Raw genomic sequence first — 12563 nt, forward strand, 5'->3', positions numbered from 1 at the left:
AAGATTAGATGCAAAATGGGACGTGCAAATCGGTTTTTCAGCATTTCTTGGGCAAACTAATTCAGGGCAGGACGGTGACTTTAAAAACAGAGCACATAGCAATGCTAAATAAAAAAAAAATCACGTTCAGTGCTGCGATGTATAAAAATGTCTGCAGGACATTTATATGGTTTCTTTAAGGGATAGAAAAGGGATGCCTATTGCCTTCAAGGAGTACTTGTGGATTTCCAAAAAGTCTCTGATTCAACTTTGTGGGAAGTAGGATGATCCAGCCGGACTCTTCTTTCATTCTTATCCCCATGGATATACCTTAAACCACTCAGATTAAAATCCATGGAACTGGGAAAACACACCACCTTGGAGGAAATTCACACAGTGGTGCTTGTATGCTACTCCCTTCGAATTAATGGGTGTGTGCAGGAGAACTTGCTAGTAGATCGTTGGGGCCTAAATGACATAGCCACCGTGCTCCTCCTAGTTCAGGCATGGCCACGATGTGGTAAATCGAGTCAATAAGACAACTACGCTCAGTGGATATCATAGAATCATAGAATAGCAGAGCTGGAAGGGGCCTACAAGGCCATCGAGTCCAACCCCCTGCTCAATGCAGGAATCCACCCTAAAGCATCCCTGACAGATGGTTGTCCAGCTGCCTCTTGAAGGCCTCTAGTGTGGGAGAGCCCACAACCTCCCTAAGTAACTGGTTTCATTGTCGTACTGCTCTTACAGTCAGGAAGTTTTTCCTGATGTCCAGCTGGACTTGAGCCTGATATTATTATGTCCACAGAATAAAGCAGGGATGCAGAAACCCAGGAGGCAAATGCAGTCCTCAGGGGTCACCCTGGTAGCTATGCTTATTCCTCTTAGCTCCACCCCCTTTTCCCCAACCGCTGATTGATGGCTTCCTGGATTTTTGAAGTTCTCTCCCCACACACACACACGTTCTAGAAATGCCTCTTCTAAGGCTCAGTTGCCTGCAGTAAGAGTTTTAAGCTTAAATATGCTGGAATGTTTACCCTGTCCTTTTGCCTTTCATTCTACGCCTTTCACCTATGACCCATCACTGGAATGCAGCCCATGAGAACTTCTTTGAAATTTAATTCAGCCCTCGGGCTTAAAAGGGATTAATACCCCATGGAGAAAGGTTCATGGTTAGCCTCAGACAACATAGCTCTGTATGTGTCAGGCTTCAAATCCACCCCAGGTCTTGACTCTAGGACTATAGCTAGACAGGGCGAAATCTAGGGGTCATCCCCGGGATCATCCCTGTGGATCCACAAGAAACACAGGGGATCCCGGGATCAGGGAAGGATGATCCCTCCCTTGCCCCGGGATAGAGCCCTGCACTTTGGGCCTGTTTTTTCCGTGGTCTCGTGTGGCCGGGTACTGCGGGTTGACCCACCTCCTCACAATTCCTTGCGAGGAGCCGAGAGCCGCACACAGGAGCACTGCGCCCATCGGGGGTAGGGTGGGGGGAGTGGGAAAAATAGATTAAATCAAAATAATTACTTAGCTTTTGCGCACCAGCGTTCATGCGCTGCTGGTCCTTTAATAATAAAAAATGGTGGGTGCGACGCCTCTCCTTCTGAGGTCATCGTGCGTCGCGTGTAAACAGAGGAGGGATCTCACGATAAACACATCACGAGAACTTCCCTTCTCCATCGCGTGCTTACAGGTAGGTCTAGCAAAGGCCTAGAATTGGGGGGCTACCACTCGGCTCGAGCCAAAAGACAAAGGAAAAGCAAATCAGCTCATCTAGCAAGACCATGTCTTAAGGAGTCTAGCCAGTGTGGGTCCTCTGATACTCCGTAAGATGACATGAAGATTTCCAGAGGCAGTCAATTCCACTGCCAAACAGCCCTCATTGTTAGGAAATTTGTCCTAAAGATTAGCTGAAATTTGCTTCCCTATGACTTTCAGACAATGTTTCCAGACCTATCCTCTGGAACTACAGGGACCAATCCTGCTACAAGCTGCCCTCCACCTGCATGCTCTATGTTATTATTATTATTATTATTATTATTATTATTATTATTATTATTTATTTATTTATTTATATCGCACCATCAATGTACATGGTGCTGTACAGAGTAAAACAGTAAATAGCAAGACCCTGCCGCATAGGCTTCCATTCTAATAAAATCATAATAAAACAATAAGGAGGGGAAGAGAATGCAAACAGGCACAGGGTAGGGTAAACAGGCACTGGGTAGGGTAAAACTAACAGTATAAAGTCAGAACAAAATCAAGTTTTAAAAGCTTTAGGAAAAAGAAAAGTTTTTAGCTGAGCTTTAAAAGCTGCGGTTGAACTTGTAGTTCTCAAATGTTCTGGAAGAGCGTTCCAGGCATAAGGGGCAGCAGAAGAAAATGGACGAAGCCGAGCAAGGGAAGTAGAGACCCTTGGGCAGGCGAGAAACATGGCATCAGAGGAGCAAAGAGCACGAGCGGGGCAATAGTGTGAGATGAGAGAGGAGAGATAGGAAGGAGCTAGACAGTGAAAAGCTTTGAAGGTCAACAGGAGAAGTTTATATTGGATTCTGAAGTGAATTGGAAGCCAATGAAGAGATTTCTGCAGTGGAGTAACATGGTCAGAGCGGCGAGCCAAGAAGATGATCTTAGCAGCAGAGTGGTGAACAGAAACCAACGGACTGATGTGAGAAGAAGGATGTTGCCCCATAAGCCCACCACACTTTGTCTGGACAAGGATCCTGGCCCAGGCCCGGCTATCTCTAGATCCATGATCTCAAATATTTGGACTGGCAACCATCCTTCCTGAGACTGGGGGCATGTCTACACCATGTCTCATCCTGGGTATCATCCAGGGATGATCCCTGCATTTCCCCGGGATAATCGGGATGGCTTTTGCCCTGGTTTTTCCTGCGGTCTTGGGATCGTCCCAAGGCTGCATGACATGTGGGAAGCTGTCCCAGTTTCGTCCTGTCTCCTTGCGGGTAAATGCTAGGAGCCAGGAACCAGCCACAGGGCGCAGAGCTCTCCAAGCACTCCACACCTGTCGGGGATGGGGAGGGGAGGGAAGCAGGGTCGGGACTTTTTTCCTTAAAAAAAATGGGCGGGCGCAACATCCTCGTTCCTCCTGGGACATGACATGCTGTGTGTGGACAAAGGGGGAGGATCTCGCGATCAGCATATCACAAGATCCTCCCCCCCCCCTGCCGGGAGGTGTAAACATGCCCTGGGAGAACAGCTCCCTGTCAACGTAGATATAACCATGGCTTGATTCAGCACAAGGCAGTTCCTCATATCCTTATAAAGCTGCATTATGCCTCTTCCATTGTGTTCCAGGCCTCAGAACTCTTTAGGGATTGATTATAGGGGTTGGTGTGACCTTTGCTGCAATTATTATCCATCTGTGTTCCGTGCAATTATTATTTATGTTGTCGAATCCCCTGGTGGTGAAATTAAAATAGAGCAGAGATAGAGAGCTTTGCTCCCCCTTTCTTCCTTTCTCCAGCTCCTGGTTATTTCTTCTTCTTCTTCTTCTTCTTCTCTTTAACAACCTAGCCCTCCCAGGAGAGCACTTGATACATCCTCATGTTTCCTAGAGACTGTGGTTCAATAGGATGACAGTTAATTACTGGCTGGGAGTTTCCAGATGTGTATGTTCAAGCTGAAAGAGCTGTCCAGTGAGTTGCTGGGAGGGAGGGTCCCTTCTCCCCAAGCTCACAGTCCAGGTCGTGCCAAGAACAAACGTTCTGCACTGCCTAAATCAAGACGCTTCTCAACATGTGATAAAACCTCTTGTTGAAAGCGACTAGGAAACCCAAACAGGAACCCTCTGTCCAGACGAATGTTAGAGCCTAGCATGGTTTAGCTTCATAGATGGAACTGCTTAAAGTAGCTTCAGAACACTGGTTTCTCCTGGCTGTGCCATATTGGATCATCGGTCCCTATCCCCCCACATATTACAGCAGTTTGGAAAACCATGTCCCTTTATAGTTCCATCCAGGTGTTCACAGGGATAGGTGAACTGGCCTTAGGCCAAGTCAGAACCAGACCGTTATCAATAGTTTGCCTAGACCATGGGAAGGCAATATGGCATCCTCCACATGTTTTGGACTACAACTCAATATTATTTGAAAGAACGTATTCTCCCTTATGAGCCTGCCCGTGCTTTGAGGTCTTCTGGAGAAGCCCTTCTTTCAGTCCCACCATCTTCACAGGCGCGCTTGGTGGGAACATGGGAGAGGGCCTTCTCAGTGGCTGCTCCGGAGCTCTGGAACTCTCTTCCCGGGGAAGCTAGGCTGGCTCCCTCCTTGATGGGCTTTGGGAAGCAGGCTAAAATGTTTTTGTTCCTTGGGAGAATAATCTGGCCCTCCATCTATGTTAATGTCTTATAATTTTGTTGTGTATTTTAAACGTTTATGGTTTTGTTTCCCCCCCCCCCCCCAATGTATGTTTTAAACTTAGTAAGGCCGCCTTGAGGCCCAACATTGGGCAAAAGGTGGGATACAAATAATAATAATAATAATAATAATAATAATAATAATAATAATAATAATTCACATCATCACTGACAAGCCATGAGGCTTATAGTCTAAAACATCTGGAAGTCACCAGGTTGCCTCTACCTGCCCTCACTGATATGGCTTTCTCTATCTGGAAGCAGGTGTTCTCCAGGGACTCCAAAGGACGTCTTTCCCAGACTAACTACCTGAGATCCTTTTAGCTGGAAATATTGGGGGTTGGGTCTTTCTGCCGACAAAGTGATGCATGGCACAATTCAACATGCTGGTTATCACCTATAAAGCCCTGTACGGCTCAGGTCCAGGTTATCTGAAAGACCGCATTCTCCTATATGAGCCTGCTCATCCTCTGAGATCTTCTGGGGAGGCCTTTCTCTCAGTCCCACCATCTTCACAGGCATGCCTGATGGGTATGGGGGAGAGGGCCTTCTCGGTGGCTGCTCCGAGGCTCTGGAACTCCCTTCCCAGGGAGGCTAGCCTGGCTCCCTCTGTGCTACAATTTCAGAGGCAGGCAAAAACGTTTTTGTTCCGGCAGACTTTTGGAGCTAACCTAGACTGGTGTTAATGTATTGGATCCCCTCTTTTAATCTGGTACTATTTAAAAAAAAAAAGAAAAGAAAAAAGAAAAAAAAAGACTTTTTAAACTTTTTTTACTGCTGCTTTAATTCTACTTTACTTTTGTAAATTTATATTTATATGTTTTAATTGTACATGTTTTAATCTTGTAAACCATCTTGATCCCCAGTACTGGGATAAGGGCAGGATATAAATAAATACAATAATAATAATAATAATAATAATAATAAGAAGAAGAAGAAGAAGAAGAAGAAGAAGAAGTTGTTGCATTTTTATTTTATTGTAATGTGCGTTTTTAGATGTATTTGTTTGTTTACTTTAAATTTATATTCCACAATATTATACTGCTTATCTCATATATATGGTTTTTCTCTTCAAGTAGCTCAAGGCAATGTGAATAAACTATAGCAGACATGCAGTCACTCATCCCGCTGGAAGCTGAAGTTTTTCCAGCTGAGCAAACATGACTTGACATGCAATGGATTGTTCACATCAACTCTTCCTCTCCATTTTATCCTCACACTAACCCTGTGGGGTAGGTTTGTCCAAAAGTCTGTGTGGCGCAAAGTTACCCAGTGAACTACATGGCCAAGTGGGGACTAGAACCCGGCTCCCCTTCATCCCAGTCCAGAACTCTAACCACAACACCACACTGGCTCCCTTTTATGATTACTTTAACTTATGTTTTATTTTAATCTTGCCTGTGTTACTGTTAGCCATCTGGAGCATCATTTATTGGGTGAAAAAGCAGGAGATGCATCAAATAAATAAGCAAACAAGTATAGGGTGACCATATGAAAAGGAGGACAGGGCTCCTGTATCTTTAACAGTTGCATAGAAAAGGGAATTTCATAGAATCATGGAATAGCAGAGTTGGAAGGGGCCTACAAGGCCATTGAGTCCAACCGCCTGCTCAATGCAGGTGAAATTCCCTCTTCATCACCACAGTTAAAGCTGCAGGAGCTCTACTAGAGTGACTAGATTTAAAAGAGGGCAGGGCACCTGCAGCTTTAACTGTGGTGATGAAGAGGAAATTTCATCAGGTTCTCCATATTAGGGGTGTGCATGGACCCCCCGCTCCGCTTCACTTCCAGATCCGCGATTTTCGGATCGGGCTGCTTCGCCCCGCCCCCGCTCCACCCATTTCCGCTCCGCTCCACTCGGAGCTCCGGATCCGGATCGGAGCTCCGTTTCCCCCCCCCATAGGGTTGCATTGAAAGCTAAAAAAGTAAACAACTTTTTTTTGGTTCAAGTTAGAAACCTCATGTTTGGCACCATGACACCTCATGGGGGTATACACACGCACGCCAAATTTCAAGGCAATCCCATCATCCCCTGATTTTTGGGGAATTTATGAAAATCGGGCACCCCATTCAGACCCCTTGGGATAGCTCCGTCAATTTGCACGTTAGAAACCTCAAACTCGCCACCATGACAGCTTATCCATGTGTCCACATGGACGCCCAGACTCAAGGCAATCCCATCATCCCCTGATTTTTGGCACGGCTTAACTCACCCCAAATTGTCCCATTCTACAACTATGTCAATTTGCAAGTTAGAAACCTCAAACTCGGCACCATGATAGCTTATCCATGTGTCCACATGGACGCCAAGTTTCAAGGCAATCCCATCATCCCCTGATTTTTGGGGAATTTTTGAAAATCGGGCACCCCATTCACACCCCTTTCCATAGCTCCATCAATTTGCACGTTAGAAACCTCAAACTCGCCACCATGACAGCTTATCCAGGGATACATACGCCGCACGCCGAGACTCAAGGCAGTCCCATCATCCCCTGATTTTTGGGGAATTTATGAAAATCCAACACCCATTCACACCCCTTTCCATAGCTCCGTCAATTTGCACGTTAAAAAAACCCCTCAAACTCACCACCATGACAGCTTATCCAGGGATACATACGCCGCACGCCGAGACTCAAGGCAGTCCCATCATCCCCTGTTTTTTGGCGGGGCTTAAACCTGCAGACCTCTCAATGGGGCCATTTCAAAGGAAATCCCAACATGCCATGAATTGGGGAGTAGAGATCAACCTATATGAATCTTCTTCCACACTTGAAAAATGGATTTGGAACTTCCAAAACTCCAAGTGAGCGCAGGAAGGACTTCTCCCCTGAGTCAAAGCCAGACACACACAACATCCCTGCAAGGCGGGCAGGGGAGAAGAGAGGGAAGGCAGGCAGGCAGCAGACATTTCTGGGAGCATAAGGAAGTGAGCCAAGGATAAGCCAGTAATGCATATAAAATGGAATAAATAAATAAATAAATAAACGAAGGAGGGGTGGAATTAAAAGCAGCAGTGTTGCTGAATAAACAACAAGAAGAACTTTTTAAAAAAGGTTATATCTGTCTTTTACCAGTAATAGGGGGACGTGCCCGGGGGAGGGGGAAGCAGCTGCCAATTTGACTGGTCCTAGTAGTGACCAGTCTTTTAAGAAGCAAGGCTGTCCGTTCAACTCATGAAAGCCATTGCTCCACCGCTAAGAAGTGGAACTGTCACTTCAACTCATGATAGGCATCACTCCACCACTAAGAGAAGTCGACCGCTCACCTCAACTCATGATAGGCATTGCTCCACCGGGTTACTCTCTTTGGAAGGCTCTGATGGCCTTCCAAGTACAGGAGAGAGTGGGGGCATGTCCACAATGAGATGCCCTAGGGGAGCTCATCCCCTTGCACCACATCTTTTCAGTTGTTCCCCAAAGTTAGGGTGGGTAGCAGTGCTGTGTTTCTATCTCTTATTATTGGCTTAGTATATGATTTCACAGGTTGTGTTTGTGCATTTGGTGGGGCTACTGTTTTAAAAAACACTGGGAAAAGTCCGTTCAGACTAAGAAAGAGAAGTTTCCCAGAATCCCAAGTTGCCCGTTTTGCCTATCCCCTCCTTTAACTTTGGGATCATGTGATCATGACCGGGAGTTGACTCTGCCCCTCAGCAATCGAAAAGGTAATCTTTTTCCCGCCTTTACCCTACTTTTTTAAAAATTCTAGCGCGCGACCCGCACCACGCAGAGAGGTGAGAGTAGTCTCAAAATGACCCCCATCCACGACTGTCTAAGCACAAGAATTTTCAGAACGATAGCTTCAAAAACAACCCAGTTATCTATGGGCGAAATGTTTCAAGATGGCGATCAGAGCGGTCCACCTGAAAGAGGAGCTCCGAAAAATGGTCGCTTCTCTTCGCCTTGCTTCTAGGGGTCCGCGGTCCGCTTCTACTCCGCCTCTGGGCGAGGCGGAGCAGGCCAATTCGCTCCTGCTTCTGCGCTTCTAATAGGAGCGGAGCACATGCCTGCTCCATATATACAAATGACACCTGCTGAAATCCCCTTTTCTACGCAACTGTTAAAGATACAGGAGCCCTGCCCTCCTTTTCATAGGGTCGCCCTATGTAACAAGTAGGTCCTCTACCAACTGAGCCAGTGGTTCTGCCTCCAAGACAAAATGGAGGTAGTGTGGGTGACCATCTGCCCCAGGAAAGTATTTATGAATTCACCCTGTACGTGGGCTAGGGTGTGGGAAAGAGAGGGAGTATGTGGCCCTCACATCTGGGATGTTAGAGAACCTGCTACTGCTTTAACTGAATCTGTGCTCCGTCTCCCTTCTGGTGAGGTACTCACTTCTCCGGCTTCCTGTTTTCTACGCTGGCGTCTCTGTGAGCTCTCTATAGCCCATCATCCCTGGTGGCAGCCTCTCTCAGTCAACTGTCCCCTCGTTTGGGCATCTCTCATCACTTTGATGTCCTCTTTTTACGTGTACAGGGAACTGGGGAGCGCTTTGCCCCAGTTGTGGAGGAAGAATTTCACTCCGGTCCCTCCCTCCTCATAACTCAACCTGCTCCGAATGGCTCTTGGAAGGCGGTTGCCATTTTTATAAGAAAAGGAGGAGTTTGCCACCTGCAACATCTGAATTACAGTCACAGTGTGGGAAACACTGCAGAACTTCATTACTCTCAGCTGTCATCAGAGCCATCACCAGGAGAGGAAATATATAGCTACCATTACAGGAGCTTTACACTCTGTAGTTTATCTCTCCAGTGGTGTGCTATGATCAGCCTAATTAGACTGTATCCACTACTCCAGGTTTGCTACTAGTGGCAGAGTCTCCTCTCATTGTTTGGTCAGCAGAGAGCACTCAGCGCATGATTTAGCACTGAAATTAAATTTTAAGCATAGCTTCCCCTTTGATTACTGACTGACTATCTTTTAAGGACCGTTCTGAAGTCATTAGCTTTGCTTCCCTTTCCTCTGCTTTCTGCATGCATGTTCTAAATCCACAGATAGAGGAAGTCACAACTGTTGTTGCCCTACCAGTAGTCTACACTTGGTACTTTTGTATTTTTTAAAAAGTGGCAACATAAGTTAAAATTCTGGTTGGGCGTGAGCCAAAGTCTGCAGTGAGATAAATTAAGTTAAAACTGTGCATGGCCATCAAGAAGGATGCAGACAAGCTAGAGCATGTTCAGAGGAGGGCAACCAGGATGATCCGGGGCCTGGAAACAAAGCCTCATGAGGCGAGATTGAAAGAACTGGGCATGTTTAGCTGGAAGAAGAGAAGGCTGAGGGGAGACATGATAGCACTCTTCAAATACTTGAAAGGTTGTCACACAGAGGAGGGCCAGGACCTCTTCTCCATCATCCCAGAGTGCAGGACACGGAATAAGGGGCTCATTTTACAGGAAGCCAGATTCCAGCTGGACATCAGGAAAAAAAACTTCCTCGCTGTTAGCAGGTCTGGGCAGAGGGGGGGGGCAGTGGGGCCAGTTGGCATGGGCCTATGATTTTAAAGGGGGTTACTCCGAGTCCCCCTGGGCAAAGTTGCTTGATTTTTCTGTTGTTGATGATGAATTTGTCCAAAGAAAAGCACGTAAAGCGTTTCTGAATGTGAAGAAGTGATGTCTTGTATACATCTTGAATAAAAGTGCTTGTCACATTACCTTGTTCATAAATCGTTCTAGTTCATATGTATTTAGAACTGATTAAAAAATACTTATTGAGCAGTTTGAAATGGGGCCTACATTACCTATCTGGCCCGGGCCTATTACCAGCTTTGCCTGGCCCTGACTGTTAGAGCAGTATGACAATGGAACCAATGACCTAGGGAGGTTGTGGGCTCTCCCACACTAGAGGCCTTCAAGAGGCAGCTGGACCGCCATCTGTCAGGGATGCTTTAAGGTGGATTCCCGCATTGAGCAGGGGGTTGGACTTGATGGCCTTATAGGCCCTTTCCATTCTATGATTCTAGTTTCCCCTTATGCCTGTCAGCTTTGCTGTGGGCTGGGGATCTCAGTACATTTATTTATTTATTTATTACATTTCTATACCGCCCAATAGCCGGAGCTCTCTGGGCAGTTCACATCCTTTGGGAATGAGTTTCTGCCCCTGCATTTGGCCTTGATGCTGCTTGAGGAAAGGAAGCTGTGAGTGTAAAGGAGATTAAAATGTGCCATTAACCATAATAGCTAAATAGAGCCTCTATGTTCAGTGGCAGTATATCTCTGAAGAGCAGTTGCTCGTATCTGGCTGGCCGCTGTGGAAACAGAATGCTCAACTGGGTCAAACTGTTTTTCTCCTGCTTTTGTTTTACAGGCTGTGCCTTCCTAACATACTGTGAAAGGGAGTCTGCTCTTAAAGCCCAGAGTGCACTGCACGAACAGAAGACACTGCCAGGGGTGAGTCCAGATTGCTTTTTTAAAAAATCGGTGCAGTTTCATCATAATGTTGTGGTTCTGTTTGGAGGATGGTAACACAGATACTGAAAGATCCGTTGCTTGGGCGAATTATGGTTTCCATTGGATACATGAGAACCGATACTCCTTTATGTCGCTTCTGAACGTCTAACCCTTCCCTGTTTTTCGTTGCTTGGAAGAACGACAAAGCAGGAAGCAAAAGGGATCTGCACTGGGGCCAGATATCGCTGGCTATACTTATGTAAGATTTTCAGGCTCTCAATATATCTCTGAGTAGTGACATGAACGAGGAGTTCAGGAAAACAACAGAAAAAGCAAGCAAGGTTTCTTTCTCTCCATTACGGAGGAAGTTTAACTCAGAACGACAATCAGATATTGAGTTCCCAAGCTGACCAATGGGAACAGTGATCTTGTGTTCGTGTTTTCAATAGTTTGGGGAAGTAGAAAGGCAGAGTGAGCACAATGCTTAGCAGGAAAAGTAGAAATTGGGAAACAAGACCGTCAAAGAATCTAGGAATTTCTTTGTACAACGAAAGAAATTAGGTTTGAACAACACAAACGGACAGTTCTTCTAGAAGGGCATCTGGATCATTGAGATATCTGGGGTGTAAGGAGGCAGGGTTTGAGAAACAGTAACAGTCCATCTCTGGAAGGGACTACATGTTTGACTTCCTGAATACACGGGAAATTTCAGAAGAAAGCTCTCTGTGTGTGAGATAAAGAGGAAGTGATGGGCAATACAATCAGTTGCATATTTACTCAGAAGGAAACACCACTATGTGCAATGGGATCTTACTCCCAGTTAAATACGCATAGGATTGCAGCCTTAGCATCCATTTCAAAGTTTTGCCTATCAGTATTTGTGAGGGCATAGGGCTGAAAAAAGGAATTTCACATATATTGGCATTCCCCCTTTCCCCAATTAGAAATGTAGATTTGGTAGTTGATGTTGTGGTAGTTAAATAGAAGAGCTGACCTAATTTGTTTTGGCTGGAAGACCACAGGGAGACCCTTGTGAGGGTAAATAAATATATACAGTAGTTAAAAATTAGAGTGAGTGGATTGTTGAAGTACTGCAAGTTTTCACCAATACGTTTTATCACCGAAACCTGAGTATTGTCATACGTCTCTTCCCTTACTAAAACGTGAAATGTTGATTTTTTAAAAAATTCTTCTTGCAGGTTTCTGATTTCATGATTTGTTTTCGCTTTTGGTGCTCTGGATTAACCCTATGTCTTTTAACTTGCAATTTTTTGTCAAGAATGATGTTTCGTCCACCATCACTAGAGACAGTTAAGACTACTGTGTATTTAATACTACCGTGGACTTCTATCATCCCATAGTTTCCCCCTTTACCCTGTAATCTGCTCTCAGCATAGCACAGTGGTATATCTGTCTTCACGCGTATGGTCTTTGTGGTTGAGACATGACTTATTTAAATGTTTTGTATGCAATACTTCCACACAACCCTTTCCAATTACTTGTCCTCCTACCTGGTTAGCTGCAGCCCTTGCACCTGACTCTCCCATCACCATATCGGTGCTGCTAATGGGTGTTTTATTCATTTCTCTTCTCTTGTGATACCTCTGTTTCAGCTGCAAGCAAAAGGTTTTTGGGGTGGCTTGTTTTTTAAGGAAAAGAGAATCGGAAAAATGCAGGCTGGTATTTCAGTTAGACATTTCGAATAACGTATTTTATGAAGTGTATTTTATTATAGCGGCACACACAAAAACTAAAGGAGCATGAGGTTCACAACGTGCATTTCTGGATAGTCACTTAAATCCATATTCAAATGGGGAT

At 45.4% G+C, this 12563-nt stretch overlaps 1 protein-coding gene across 9 annotated transcripts in view; it reads left to right on the forward strand.

Annotated features, from left to right (window-relative positions):
* CELF4 (CUGBP Elav-like family member 4) overlaps window positions 1-12563 on the forward strand; it is a 992627-nt gene that overhangs the window by 155180 nt on the left and 824884 nt on the right. For all 9 annotated transcript variants that reach the window (XM_063128326.1, XM_063128330.1, XM_063128323.1 and 6 more), the window contains exon 2: window positions 10663-10745. In XM_063128326.1, the coding sequence (XP_062984396.1) occupies window positions 10663-10745 (83 nt within the window). The remainder of the gene's footprint in view (window positions 1-10662; window positions 10746-12563) is intronic.

Source organism: Elgaria multicarinata, chromosome 6, assembly GCF_023053635.1.
Source record: "Elgaria multicarinata webbii isolate HBS135686 ecotype San Diego chromosome 6, rElgMul1.1.pri, whole genome shotgun sequence".
In the NCBI taxonomy this organism is placed as follows: Eukaryota; Metazoa; Chordata; class Lepidosauria; order Squamata; family Anguidae; genus Elgaria; species Elgaria multicarinata.